At 34.7% G+C, this 14,248-nt stretch overlaps 1 protein-coding gene across 1 annotated transcript; it reads left to right on the top strand.

Moving 5' to 3' along the window:
- The first annotated feature begins 1,930 nt into the window (after positions 1-1,930).
- On the top strand, positions 1,931-14,028 carry LOC103503683 (uncharacterized). The gene is made up of 11 exons (XM_008467971.3): positions 1,931-2,239; positions 2,475-2,662; positions 4,193-4,310; positions 5,141-5,237; positions 5,937-6,043; positions 8,436-8,558; positions 8,698-8,851; positions 9,351-9,411; positions 9,499-9,869; positions 11,524-13,117; positions 13,431-14,028. Exons 2-11 carry the CDS (start codon positions 2,535-2,537, stop codon positions 13,675-13,677), a joined length of 3,000 nt encoding a protein of 999 aa, XP_008466193.1. The 5' UTR covers positions 1,931-2,239; positions 2,475-2,534; the 3' UTR covers positions 13,678-14,028.
- Positions 14,029-14,248: the final 220 nt, after the last annotated feature.

Below are 14,248 nucleotides of genomic sequence, written 5' to 3'. Positions count from 1 at the left end.
CCATAAAAATGTTTTCGCCAGTAAAAACAATGATGCTCCCACGTAATAAAAATACGTCAGCACAACACATCTGTACCGACATCTAAAAAAAAGTTCGACATAGTTCAAAATTCTTGTAGTGTACGTTAGCCATCAAATCAATTGGTTTTTCTTAATAAAAATTAATTTAATGATTAGTTCTCATTTTTGTTTCTATTAGTCTAATTTTACTTTCTTTTTTTCTTTCCTTCTTTTTTGTGTGTGTGTGTGAGTATAATATTTAATGATTAGTCAGTTATACAATTAATATACTAAATTTACCATTTATTGAACCAAACTTATTAGTCTCAAGAAGTTCTAGATCTCATGCATTTATTATCATTGGTGGACTTAATTTGAATCTTTTATTAATTTGTTTTAAGTTAATAATTTATAGTAAATGAATATCACATATATCAAGTTCACAATGATTGAATTCTTCTAGTTAATTGATGACAGCTTTTACTCCTTTTTCTGTTTGGGAGAGATGTTGAAAGTACCATTGAAAAAATATAAGGAGACTCACACTACATCTAAGATAAATAAGTTACTCCTCTCGTTACCAATTGATTTTAAGATGAAATTTCATACTATAAAATAGTATTCACCTCCCGACCTGTTTGTGATAATTTTCTATTTATTGAATATTCTTTTTGATGAGTAGTACTATATTTATAGAATATTTCTTTGAAAAATTGCTGAAAATATTTATAAATATAAAAAAATGTCACTATCTATTAACGAAAGATTACTATGTAAACTTATTGCAGTTTATCGTAAATAAAAAGTAAAATTTTGCTATATTAATTTGTAAATATTTTTGTTTATTTCGTTATAAAAATTGTTTTTCTACAGGTAATATCTATAGAATCAGTTTGTGTGCGAAAACGATGACACTGACATGGTGTGGTTGCTTTCGGTAGGTTTACCTCTTAGCTCTCTTCTTTGCTTACACTCTCTGTGCTGATGTGCATATATAAGAGACAGTGTCGATGTGGTATTAAACCTAATCCTTCATTTTGATTCTAGAAAGTTGAAGAAATTTCGAAAAGTTATTTTAAATTTTTTATTTTGTTTGTAACGAAAAACATTTGAAAGAAATTTAAAATTTTATGTTTGGATGAAGACCGAAAAAAAAAGAGGGTATAATTTATTAAGAAAGACTTTTATCTACCAATGTGTTAGTTATAAGTTAGAAAACGACAACATTAATTATGTAATTTACTTTAAAATCTTATGAAATTTTGAAAAATCCGACCAGCTAAAAAATGTTTTCAAGTTAAAAAAGTTTTGAAATAATTATATATTTTTAAATCATATAATAACAAATAATGAAATTTATTTGAAATTCCTCAAAAATTTTAAAGTTTCAATTAAAACATAAATGAATAATTGTTATACAACAATAGAAAATCAAAATATTAAAATACAAAACACAAATTTTAAGTTTAAATTATTCCACGCTCAATTCGTACTATAAAATAAAAAAAAAAAGTTAAAATTATCTATACATACATATTTTCAAATGAGTGTTTATCGGAAATAAATAAACTAATTTTAAAATTTTAAAAATATGTTAGAATAAAATTATAAAACACAACATGGAAATGCAATACTAAATCGATACTCTTAACTTTAAAATTGTGTTCATAAGATATTTTTAAATATAGCAAAATCAAACGATAACAAAATTTTATTTTTTATCAATTATAGATATGATGATAAATTTTTATTAATATTTATCAATATATATAGATGAAAGTTAGTTAATATTTAAAATTTCACGTAAATATTTTTAACATTTAGACAAATTAACGTTCTAATTTAATGTTTGATTTAATTTAACAATAGTATTTATAGAGTATTCGAATAGTTACTTTATAAACCAACGTGAATGGTCACAAATCATATAATTTATTCCAACATTGTCAAGTTGACCGGACAACCCAATTAAGAGTCCGATCCATCTTCAAAAGAAATATCCAAATCCGAAGGACAAACGCTCATCGGGTCATCGGCGCAAGCTGTCAAGCGCCATCGGAATTGAACTCTTCAACTCTCAATTTCAATCGCAATTTCAAACTCTCACATCATTTACACACTGTAAAACGGAAGATCTACAAATCTTTCGACTGTTTCAACTTCAATCCGATATCACACACAGCATGCTCATAACTGACATTGGCGATCTACTAAACCGGCCTGCTTGATCGGTGTCTAGGTTGGAATCATTCTTCGATGTTATTTCACCGTTTGATTTATTCAATCTAGTAGTTGCTGCACGCGGAGCTTTTCACAGTTGACTGATCTTTTGATGCTTATAACGTTAATTCCGTTTTATTTTGGTCGAAATTTGAATTAGAAATTACGCATTTCTTCTGTTTGCGGAATTGTTTTTGAATGTATCAGTTTTCTCAATGTATGGTTAATTTTGATTTTCTTTCTCATTTTTGCAGTTATACGTGTTCGCAGCTCAATATTTAGTTACAGAGGAGTAGAATTGAGGTTTTTGGAAAATGCAGCACATTCCAGCAACTATGGAGGAACAATTACTATTGAAAGCAATCAAAGAAGAATGTGCTTGGGAGAGTCTCCCAAAGCGGCTGCAAGCAACATTGTCGTCCAAAGAAGAGTGGCATAGAAGGTTAGAAACATGTGTTGGCAGTCTTTAGGTTTTCCTTTGACTTTTTACGATAGCTCAATTGTTTAGTAGATTTAGGCACTTTAAGCCAAGAGGTATAAACTATCATAATCTGTCGAACTATGGGGGAACTTGCTCACATTGTGATTTTTGCATTTCACTCTTATCCTATGAAATATAGATATTTTACACCTTGTTGCAGAGGTTAGAGTTCAAGTTCGTTAGTAACCAATTATGGAGGTCAAAATACAATGCACAGGACAGCATCAAAGATGTTGAAATACAATAGTCAATAAAATACAATATAAAAAGTTGGTGGGACACTGAGGCCAGATCATGAGAAGAAGAGGATTAAAAGGAGGAGAAGTGTGAAGATAAGCTAAGAACTTCTTAGTTGGATAGTCAAAGATAATCGACCGGGTTATTTTTTGTGTGACTATGTTGACTCAGGCGTGTAGATGGAGATTACATGATTCTAGGGTTTGATTATTTATTTTTTTCTTTTAGTTTTGGATTGAGGGAGTGCGTTTTTTAAATAGGCTACTTAGTTATGGAAGGGGACACACGTATTTGATATTTTAAAAATTAAATATGCAAAATTGTGTATCAAATACATATCTAGGAACTTAGGAAGTGTTTGGGAGTATCAGTATATGATATTGGTTATCTGCCTCACATGAAGTATCTGTGCTTTATAGCTTGGGGTTCATGTGGTCTAGGAACTACTTTTGAGTTCAACATCAAATGGGGGGGGGGGGGGATTTGAACTTCTGATCTCTTGGTTGAGGCATATACCTGAACCAATTAAGCTTTGCTCAAGTTGGCAAGCAGCATAATAACTATTTGCTAGTGAAATTATCTAAAAACCTTCTGATAGTACATTTTGATCTGATATAACTTCTCCTTTATTCATCTCTGAAGTAATAAAAGGTAGAAGAGTTGTAGATTATGTTGTATAGTGACTTGAAAATATTCAGACTTTCCCCCTTGCAATTAAACTATTTATATGGAGGTATGTCGATGTCTCCCATTTGTTTCTTCAACTTCATTTTTTGTGCCATTACTTTGTCTAAGAAACTATTTGGTTCAAAAACTACATTTCATGGTCTATGCTGATTGGAATATTTCTGCCGTTGCCGTTGCCTATGCCTAATGCTTGTGTTGGGAAGACTAGTCATTTTTTCTCGCTCCATTTTGTCAAATAAGAGTTCTTCATTCTCTTCTTCAACCTTTTGCATGTTTATAAAAAGCTGTTCTGTAATTCTCAAAAAACTATTTATTTCTTGCATATATATTCCCTTAAGGACAGCACATTTGGTATTCATTCAAAGTTTGAACATTTTGTTTTGAGAAAAAAGTCTCATAGAACATAAAGTGGTGATTTCCCTGTCACTTAACCATTGCAAAAGTTGGCAGGCTGGAAGCAATTGCCTGATTTTAGTGCTAAAATATACGAGCATCAATAATCCAAGCTTCCCTGAAGTATGAAATGGGATCAAATCTTTCAAGCTGATGCATGTAAATTTCCTGCAGGATTATTGACCACTGTATAAAGAAGAGACTGCAATGGAACACTAGTTTCGCTCGCAAAGTATGCAAAGAAAGTGAATATTATGAAGATATGATGCGGTATCTGCGAAGGAATCTAGCGGTCTGTGTTGTAGCAACAGTTCTTCAGTTATTTATGGAATTAGTGTCACTTTGGTTATTGCTAGAGTTCTTGTATAAATTTCTACCTAAATTGCTGTCTTGCAAGGCACAACTATTGAAATTTTTGTTCACAGAGATGGTTATGATGTTTTGAGCTTGATAGTCAATGTTTTATAATTATACTTCTATCAACTTGGAGAACAAGGATTGTAGAAAGACTAGTTTTTACTTATTACTATGATACAAAACCATACATGCTATGAAAGAAAACCTAAGGGTGGGGCATAGTGGCAATTGTCCCTGGACTCAATCTTGTAGTTATGAGTAAAAGGCTTTTGGATCTGTTAGAAATAGTGGGCTTAGGTCATGTTGAAAGCCTAAAGGGAGTTAAGATTTACTTTGCCCTAATTTTTTATTATTTTAATCAGGCTCTTGTTACCTATAAATATTTTCCCCTTTATATCTTTATTATCATAAGAAAATAATAAGAAACATCAACATTGTGGTTTTTCTCCCTGTACTAGGGTTTCCACGTAAATTTGTGTTTGCTCTACGTCTCTACTCTCAATAGGATCCATTCATTTATAATACAAAGTACCCTATGGTATATTGACTTGCAAGTAGTTGGGAGTCTCTAATTCTGGATCCAAAGAAGGCTGAGTCTCAGGGAAGGGATCGTTGAGTACAAAAAGGTTTTCTGGGATATGTACTCCGTTAGAATTTTTGGACAAGAAAACTATACCAGCATGCATACATATATCACCACCTTGTTTATTTGCTTATTTACTTTTCCTTCCATTAGTGTTTAAAACAACGGTGTTTTTGTTGCAGCTATTTCCTTACCACCTTGCCGAGTATGTTTGCCGCGTAATGAGAATATCACCTTTTAGATATTACTGCGATATGATATTTGAGGTCATGAAAAATGGTAAGAGCCTTCTTAAAACCTATGCTTTATATTTACTTGTTGCGAAACTATTATAAGTTTATTAGTTAAAAACTAATTAAGTGTACCATACCAAGTTTTTTAGAATTAGTCAGACAATTCAATAAGTCGTAATCTGTAGCTAAAAGCCTTTGAGGTTTGTGATACTTCACCATGGTATGATTGTGGATCGATAACCTTCCTCCATACGGCGTATTTTCATTGATTTTCCTCCTTCAAACCCATTTGGCAAGAAGGGTGGAATTTCTAATCTTCAGATTGTAAAATCCTAGATCACCATGCTCCTTAGGATGGGAGACTTGGGTATCAAAATAGAAAAGATGTTGGAATGGGTTTTAATTATTTTCTGTCATTTATTTGTGTCAGCTAAATTTGAGTTCCTAGAGGTTTCCTAAATCTCTTTCTCTGATCAGTATCTTATCCTACAGTACATGGTGGTTCTAAATTTATTCGGTCACTCTAGTGACTTGCTTTTTCTTGAAGTGCAAGGAAGTGGTGGCTTTTGATAATTACTGCAACTTGATAAAATGAATGTTTAGATTAAAACGGGGGTGCTGAAATGTTTCGTTGGAACATATAGTATTCTATGCTTCATCCCTTCTTTAGTATCCTATATCATTCTCATGGCTTTGGATGGTTACTGTGGCCTGATAATTTATGTGTGCTTTTATTTACTTGCAGAGAATCCTTATGACAGCATCCCAAATTTTAGTGCGGCTGATGCGTTGCGGTTGACAGGAATTGGCAGGAATGAATTTATTGATATCATGAATAAGTGCAGATCCAAGGTACTAGGGTTATGTTTATATGTTATTTATGGTAATTCTAATTTTGAGCTAGCTTTAAATTCACTATACCTGTTTAAGGTGCATGTACTCACAAATTTCTGCGTGCGTAAATACTTGCCGTCTATATATGCTGAAAAGGCCTTGTACATACTCCAATCAATACTTAAGTTGTGCTATCAATTTTTGGCTTACCGTTGGGCTTGGTAACAAACTTGTTTATAATTATAGATTCATAGTAACATCTATTATGATGGTAGCCAGTATTTCTTCAAATATTGGTCACACCAGTCCTATGAGGAACTTCTGGTGGAAAACAGTGAAGGACGGGGTTTATTCTTTTACTGATAAGAAACCGAATGTTACAAAGGCAAGGGGCAATGAGAAAATCGCCCCAAAACTAATCCATGAGGATCAATTAATATAAAGAAGCAAATATCATCATACTAGGTAGTCAAATGGAAAGGAAATTGTCAGGGTAGTTGGGTACTATGGGAAACCATTGTAAGAGGAGGTTTTAGGCACATGAATTGGACTAGAAAAATGATTTTGATTGCTCTTGTTAAGCAAGGGGCTCTGGAGGTTCCAAGGATAGCTTAATTGCTAACTGATTGGGTTGTGAGCAGTTCCAAGGATGGCTTACGATGGAAGTTGGAAGCCTCGGGCTTTTTTTCCACTAAGTTCATCTTTTCGAAGATGACTATGGGGGCTGCAAAGGCCAATTTCTCCACGGTCAATCTTATTTGGAAATTGAAAATTTCTAAAAAAGTGAAGTTTTTCCTTTGGTCCCTTGCTTATAGAAGTCTAAATATCCAAAACAAGCTTCAAAGGAAGTTCCCTAACGGGTCTCTCTCCCCTTCTATTTGTTATCTTTGTCTCAAGGAAGCTGAGGCCTTCGACCACTTATTTTTACATTGTGACTTTGCTTTCAAAGGGTGGAATAGGATCTTTGATTTATTTGCGTTGGATGATTGTCTCCCCAAGAAGATTGATGATGGGATGAAGGATGGCTTGACTGGTGGCAGTTTTGGTGGAAAAGCATAGATCCTTTAGAGATGTTCTTTCATTTTGGTTCTTAATGTATATCTCTGTTTCCTATAAAAGAAGGGCTCCGGAGGTTCCATTTGCAAGAGTTTCTCTTTTCCATAAGGTAATTGTGAGTGTATGTGGCTTCAAGTCTAGGATAAGTGGCCTTTCTGCCACGATTCTCTGAGATTCAGCCCTTCATTGCTTCAATTCGAGCAAAAAGTCTAGGATAAAAGATCCTTTGTTCTTTGAGACAACCTACTGCCGTATTTACACTTGCACAGTGAATTTAGATATAGTTTACGAAAAAAAAAAAAAAGGAAAAGATAAGGGTGTGAAAAAAAAGTTTAGTAGTTCAAAAACTTCCTGATCTTACCACCAATCTGTTGAACTGGGTTGCAAGATCATGTATTTCCCAAAGAAGTTTATTGATGTTCGAATTTGTGGGCTTGACCCTTAGGGTGTTTATGGAAAAAAGCATTTATGGAAAGCTTACCAATCTTTCTTTTCCTTTTTTTTCTTATGCCCTTGTGTATTCTATTTAATCTCCCTCACTGTACTTTTGTAGATCATCAGAAAATAATAAAATTAACAATATCGTAGTTTTTCTCCCGATCCTTGGGTTTCCACATAAAGCCTCATGTTTGTGTTTATTGCTTTCAATAGTTGAGCGTTACATGAAGGTTTTTTTCCTTATTTATGGTAAATTCTATTAGCGAGGAGATGAAAGCTATTATTAATTGCTGAGTTTGAATGATAGTGAATGTAACTAGAGAAACAACATTCTTGATCTCTATTTCAAATTTTTTGGTTGGATTTTTAGTTTTGGTTCCTTGCTGAAGAGGTTTTGGTATCATTTGGATTATTATTTATCTCCTTCATATTCCGAGGTAGAGCTTTGTATCTTTTGACCATTAGTCTCTTTTCATTATTTCAATGAAAATTCTGATACCTTGTTTAAAAAAAGAACTAGAGAGAAGAAAATCATTGGTCAAAGATGGGTGTGCCAACAAATGTAAACCCATGAAATGGCCATGTTTTCTGACCGACTGTTTCTGAAGTTGAGGATAGACATAACCGCTGACATTATTCATAAATCTTAATGACCAGGGAAAAACTAGTAAAAGTTTTCTTCGATATAGAAAGCACAAGTATGCATATTTATATACATGTTCACTGCAGACTTATCGTCTGTGGGCAGAAAGCCATAAAATTTTATTTAATTTATTCTGTACGTTTACACTGGCCTTGTCATTTTTCCACCTGCAAATATTGGTTTTAGTTCATATCACACGTGGAGTTCTTTTTCAACCATTCTTCTACATTGAGCTTTTTTGCGCATTAATATCTCTCTTCCTGATTCATTCAGAAAATTATGTGGAAGTTAAACAAGTCAATTGCAAGAGAACTTTTACCGACCCAACCTATTGATTTTGTTATTGAACCATGGTGGGGTGTTTGTCTTGTAAACTTCACGTTGGAAGAATTTAAGGTAAAGTTCAGAAGAACCTTAGTGTGCAACAAACATATTTTTTCAAAAAAAAAAAAAAAAAAAACGACAAAGCATAATTGGCTATCATTTCTATTTTCTGTCATTTGATATGAGTTTTTGCTACTTTTAAAAAATCTAGAAACTCTCAGAAGAAGAAATGGCGACGATTGACAAAGTTTGTAAGGAGGAGGCTAATTCATTTATTCTCTTCGACCCAGAAATTGTAAAAGGTCTTTACAGAAGAGGATTGATCTACTTTGATGTTCCTGTTTATCCAGATGACCGTTTTAAGGGTAAGCAATCAATTTTTTGACGTATGTTTATTTTTTGGGTTAGATGACAGATTGGTTTCTTTAATTTGGTATGCTTTCTGTCAGACATTTTTCTGGACTGACACCTGAAAACTCTCCAATTAGTTTTACTATGCATCTCATATTCAATTTAGAAGTCAACTCTTCTGCTTGCTGTTTTATCTAATACAACATACGTTAATGCCGTACTGTTCTTTGGCTACTACTGCTGTTCGTTTTAGCTTATTTACAAAATGTTTATTTCAGTATCATGATATCATCTCATATATGTGTGAAGTGCCTGGTTCGGCAATACTATTACTGTTTTGTGGTCTTTTGGCTTGTAGACTTTTTTTAATCTGAATTTTTGTTGCGTACTGGAAAATGCTACATTTATTATTAATAATAAGGATAAATAGGCGCATCGGTCTTGTTGGTTGGAACCACTACTGTTCTATGTTAGAGATGATGAATGGAGATACTGATACTTTCAATGATTCAGTTTCAAGGCTTGAAGGGTTTGTTTCCAACCGTGAACAGTCCTACGAAGACCCGATTGAGGAGTAAGGCAATTATCTACTGCAACTTGTTTATTTTCTTCTTAGTATTATTTCTCCGCTGGGCCTTATGAAGAATAATCTATATTTCAGGTTATTGTATGCAGTTTTTGTTGTTTCAAGTGAAAATGCAACTGTGGCTGAGCTGGCAGCGACATTACAGGCTGACTTATTGCAGCTCCAGGCTGCTGCTTCTTTTGCATGTAGATTGGGATGGGCAGTAAAAGTGATTGATCCAGCATCCGTTCTTCAAGATACTAGCATACCTAACTCTCCTAGGACAATTTTCACTGATGAAGATGGTTCTCTAGCTGCTTCAGGTTCATCAAATATGTTTTCTGATGGTGATGGTTCTCAAGGGTATTCTGGAACAGATGGTTTGGGACCAGATTCTGCTAATCGTGTCGCCTTTGTTGTAGATGCTAATATAACATCATATCTCATGATGGGGTCAGTTTCACCAGGTCTGTCTTTTAGCTTCACCAGGTTTGTCTTATAGCTTTTTAATGGTGTTTTTAATAATTTATTATTTACAATCTTTTTTATAATAGCATTAAATTAAAAATTTTATTTGTACAGAGTCTATTATCTTTTTCCTCTCGACTTTAGGATCAAACTGAAGAAACAAAATTTATAGCAAATGGAAAGAACCAACCCAGAGAAGTAGAACAAAATATCCTACAAAGAGAATTGAAACCCTGGCTAGCTCAACTGATACTTTATCATGTGAGATAGGATAGACCCTTTGCTTTTTCTCTTTTTGGTAAATGATATAGTATTAAGTTTACCTTCCCCGAGCTTAAGCTATTAGGTCAATCAATTATTTAAGATGATACCACTATCAGAACAGGTGGGGAGGTCGTGTTCAAGCCTTTGCAATTCTATTTCCTCCCCCGTTAAATTGGTTTCTACTTATTGGGTCTTCTTCGTATTTCAAGCTCACAAGTGAATGGGAATATCGAATGGTATGATATTAAATTTACCTTTACCCACTAGCTTAAACTTTTGGGTCAATTAGTGATTTAAGATTTCTTTTCCAGTTTTTCTTTTTTTTTTTAGAAGAAACGATTTCATTGGTTAATGAAATAAAGGAGAAAAATCTCCAAACGCCTTATTGGTGAATTACAAAAAAGATATTCAATTGGAAATGAGAAAAGATTAGTCATAAAGAACAAAAGAGTGTTGATTTTTACACCAAAAGAAAGTAGAACCCTGTCCATAAAACTCTCAAAAGAAGAGGTAGAATCCCTGAAAACGTGTCCACTTTTGTGTGTTCCAAAGGTGCCAGAAGAATGCACAAACAAGAGCCGACCAAAGAGTCTTCCTCAAACTATAGAGAGGGTTGCCCACCAAAAAAGAAGCAAGGAGATCATAGATAGAATTAGGAAATGACATTAGGAATATAAAGCCTTTGTTTTACTTATCTCAATTGGATGGGCTACATTTATGGTTGTCTTGGACTCTTGAAGATCTCAGTTTGTGTTGACAGCATGTCGAATAAAATGCTTTGACAATAATTTTGGTGATTCCAAGTCCAAAATGGAAACCATATTAATTCGATGTAATTGCAAATGCTCCCAATCGGTGGCTCTCCAACTTTGAAAACCAATATTTCTTCTGGTTATGTCACTATAGCTGATTCAGTTCTTTATTTGATGGATGTTTCAGTTTTTCATTTGTTCCAATCCCCCAGTTCCCTCCATCAAGTGGGAAAATCTTGAGGGATGGAGGAAATTATCGTTTTTCAAATCTCCAGTTAGAGTCCTGATTTGTTGGATATCACATAAACTACTGTATATTTTGCTTTACCAGCTTTATCAACAGATTAATTGAACACTTGGCAAAAACTTGGCGTAGAAAGAGTTTGGTGGGGATGTAAATATGTTACATTTCATAGAAAATTAATTAAACAAGCTCCTCAACTTGCCTCCCATCTTCTACACCTATTCCACTTTAGGTGCCTTAACTAGTGTCTAGTGCTGTCCTTGTATATGGACAAATATTGTGCCTGCATGATATCTTTGTGCCTGTAACATACGTTGCTTTATTTTTATTTATGAAAAAAATGTTAGCTTATGTATTTCAAATCCTTATTGTTACTTTTAATTGTTTTATCAGGACTGAAATCCCATGCTGTAACGTTGTACGAAGCTGGAAAACTAGGCCATGCTTGCATTGCTGATCTTTGCAAAGATCTGACTACCTTAGAAGGAGCAAAGTTTGAGGGTGAACTGCAGGAATTTGCAAACCATGCATTTAGCCTACGCTGTATTTTGGAATGTTTATTGGTAGGTGGAGTTGCCATTAATGCGAAAGGAGAGGAGGGAATCTATGATAAACAAGATGCAGAAGCTTCTGATAAGAAGGAATCATCATCCTTGATAACGGACACTGCTTCAATTGAAAAGTTAGAACACTTGACTATTGATGAAGATCAGAAATGTGCTGATGATTCTAGCGGTTCTGCACTGGTCTTTGAGGGTTCTGCTGGTGATGATATGAATTCTGCTACCTCTTTAGATGGTGGGACTGCCTTTAGTCAAGCATCCGACCCTGTTCCTCTTCTTCAAATTGATAATAAATCAATGCAGATTGATGAGCTAGATATTGGAGGAGAGTCATTCAAGAGAATAAAGAAATATCAAGTTGATATACTACGCTGTGAAAGTTTGGCTTCTCTTGCTCCTTCAACATTGAATCGATTGTTTCTTCGTGACTATGATGTTGTTGTTTCTATGATTCCTCTTCCTCCTTCATCAGTTCTTCCTGGACCAACAGGCCCTATCCATTTTGGTCCTCCGTCTTATTCATCTATGACACCTTGGATGAAATTGGTTATATATTCAACTGTATCCAGTGGGCCACTGTCAGTTATACTAATGAAAGGGCAATGTTTGCGCATGCTTCCTGCCCCATTGGCTGGCTGTGAGAAAGCTCTAATATGGTCTTGGGATGGTTCAAATATTGGTGGCCTGGGAGGAAAATTTGAAGGAAATTTTGTAAAAGGAAGTGTACTTCTACATTGTTTAAATGCACTTCTCAAATACTCAGCTGTATTGGTGCAGCCCCTTAGTAAATATGATCTCGATAAAACTGGGAGAGCTATTACCGTTGATGTTCCTTTACCCTTAAAGAATTCTGATGGCTCAATTGCTCAAGTAGGTAATGATCTCGGTCTATCTGAAGAAGAAATTTCAGACTTGAATGCCTTGTTAGTTGTTTTAGCGAACAAGATAGAACTGTGGACAGTTGGTTATATTCGGCTGTTGAAACTCTACAAAGAAAGAGAGTTGGAAAACTTTTCTTCGGATGAAAAGGCCTATGAATGGGTACCATTGAGTGTAGAATTTGGGATACCGCTTTTTAGTCCCAAGTTATGTGAAAATATTTGTAAAAGAGTGGTCTCATCTGAATTGCTTCAATCAGATTTACTGCATAGGCATCATGACGCCATGCAAGGATTGAGAAAGAGATTACGTGATGTTTGTGCAGAATACCAAGCGACAGGCCCAGCTGCTAGACTTTTATACCAGAAGGAACAACCTAAAGAAGTTTCCAAACAACTTATGAACTATGCTAGTGGAAGGTGGAATCCACTGGTGGATCCTTCATCTCCTATTTCAGGAGCTGGGAGCGAACATCAGAGACTTAAGCTTGCTAATCGGCATCGCTGTCGAACTGAAGTTTTGAGTTTTGATGGTACCATTCTCAGGTCTGTCTATGCTTCTTTACCTAAAAACAATTTCTAACAAATCTCACATCCAGGAGTTCGTTTAGATTTGTTAGCTGTTTGTTTACAGTCTGCTAATTTTGCTAATCTTCAAGTCACCAACTTTTTTGACCATCCTGCTAAGTTTATTTAATTATTTATTTATTTTATTTTACTTTTAAATGCTTATCCTTTTATCCACTCTCCAAAGTGTTCCTAACAAAGAGTATTGGGTATACACTGACAAGATGATTGTAGAGCTGTAGAGGCAATGGTTTTACAATATTTTGCTAATAGTATGAATGCTATTTGTCAGATCCTATGCTCTAGCTCCCGTGTATGAGGCTGCCACAAGGCCAATTGAAGAAGTCCTTCCCACTACTTCGACGAAAGGCGAATCAGATGAAGCTGACAGCAAGGAAGTAGTACTCCCCGGTGTGAATATGATTTTTGATGGAACCGAGTTACATCCTTTCGATATAGGTGCTTGCCAGCAGGCTCGTCAACCAATTGCTTTAGTAGCAGAAGCAGCTGCAGCCTCAGCAGCAGTCGCAACTAAATAGGCTATGGAGTCATTGACATTCACTTGGGTAGAACAAACAGACAAGGTAATGCAAGTGAAGTCAAGCCTGTTAAGTGAGATCGTATGCAATGTTTATTTCTATTCTGAATTTTTTTTTCATATGCTCATCTTTGGCGTGGCTAACCTGAAATGAAAGTTCGAGCTTAGGTCCGCGGTAATGATTAGTGTTTAATTTGTTGGCGTATCATACACATAACAGGCATATTACCCTGCTGGGAAGCATATATAGTTACCATTGTTTGTTCGTTTCTCGTGATAGCTTCTAAATGCTGCCTGGCAAAATGGTTTGCTTTTTTACCCATAATTTGAAGGCTTCTTTTTCCCTTGGGTATAGTATAGATCTTGAACTGATCAAAGCTATCATATTGTGGTTGCTTGCTTTCTGAACCGACTTGCTCATTGATGAGAATTTCTTCCATGGCACGGCAGCATTTTTTAGAGTTCTGTTTTGTTAAACAGGTGATTTAATTAGAAGCTATGATTGTTATTTTTAGTTTAACAAGTGGGATGATTGACCCGAACCTTTAATAACCTCGATCAAGAGCCCAACT

This window comes from Cucumis melo, chromosome 4 (assembly GCF_025177605.1).
Source record: "Cucumis melo cultivar AY chromosome 4, USDA_Cmelo_AY_1.0, whole genome shotgun sequence".
Classification (NCBI taxonomy): Eukaryota; Viridiplantae; Streptophyta; class Magnoliopsida; order Cucurbitales; family Cucurbitaceae; genus Cucumis; species Cucumis melo.
The sequence above is the reverse complement of the archived record's forward strand: the minus strand, read 5'-3'. Positions and strand labels throughout refer to the sequence as shown.

Excerpts from the sequence above, each read along its gene's own strand:
- LOC103503683 (XM_008467971.3), top strand. The coding sequence starts at position 2,535 with ATGCAGCACATTCCAGCAACTATGGAGGAACAATTACTATTGAAAGCA. Across the intron at positions 8,852-9,350 it reads TCCAGATGACCGTTTTAAGG|TTTCAAGGCTTGAAGGGTTT; the intron begins GTAAGCAATCAA and ends TCAATGATTCAG. Across the intron at positions 9,870-11,523 it reads GATGGGGTCAGTTTCACCAG|GACTGAAATCCCATGCTGTA; the intron begins GTCTGTCTTTTA and ends TTGTTTTATCAG.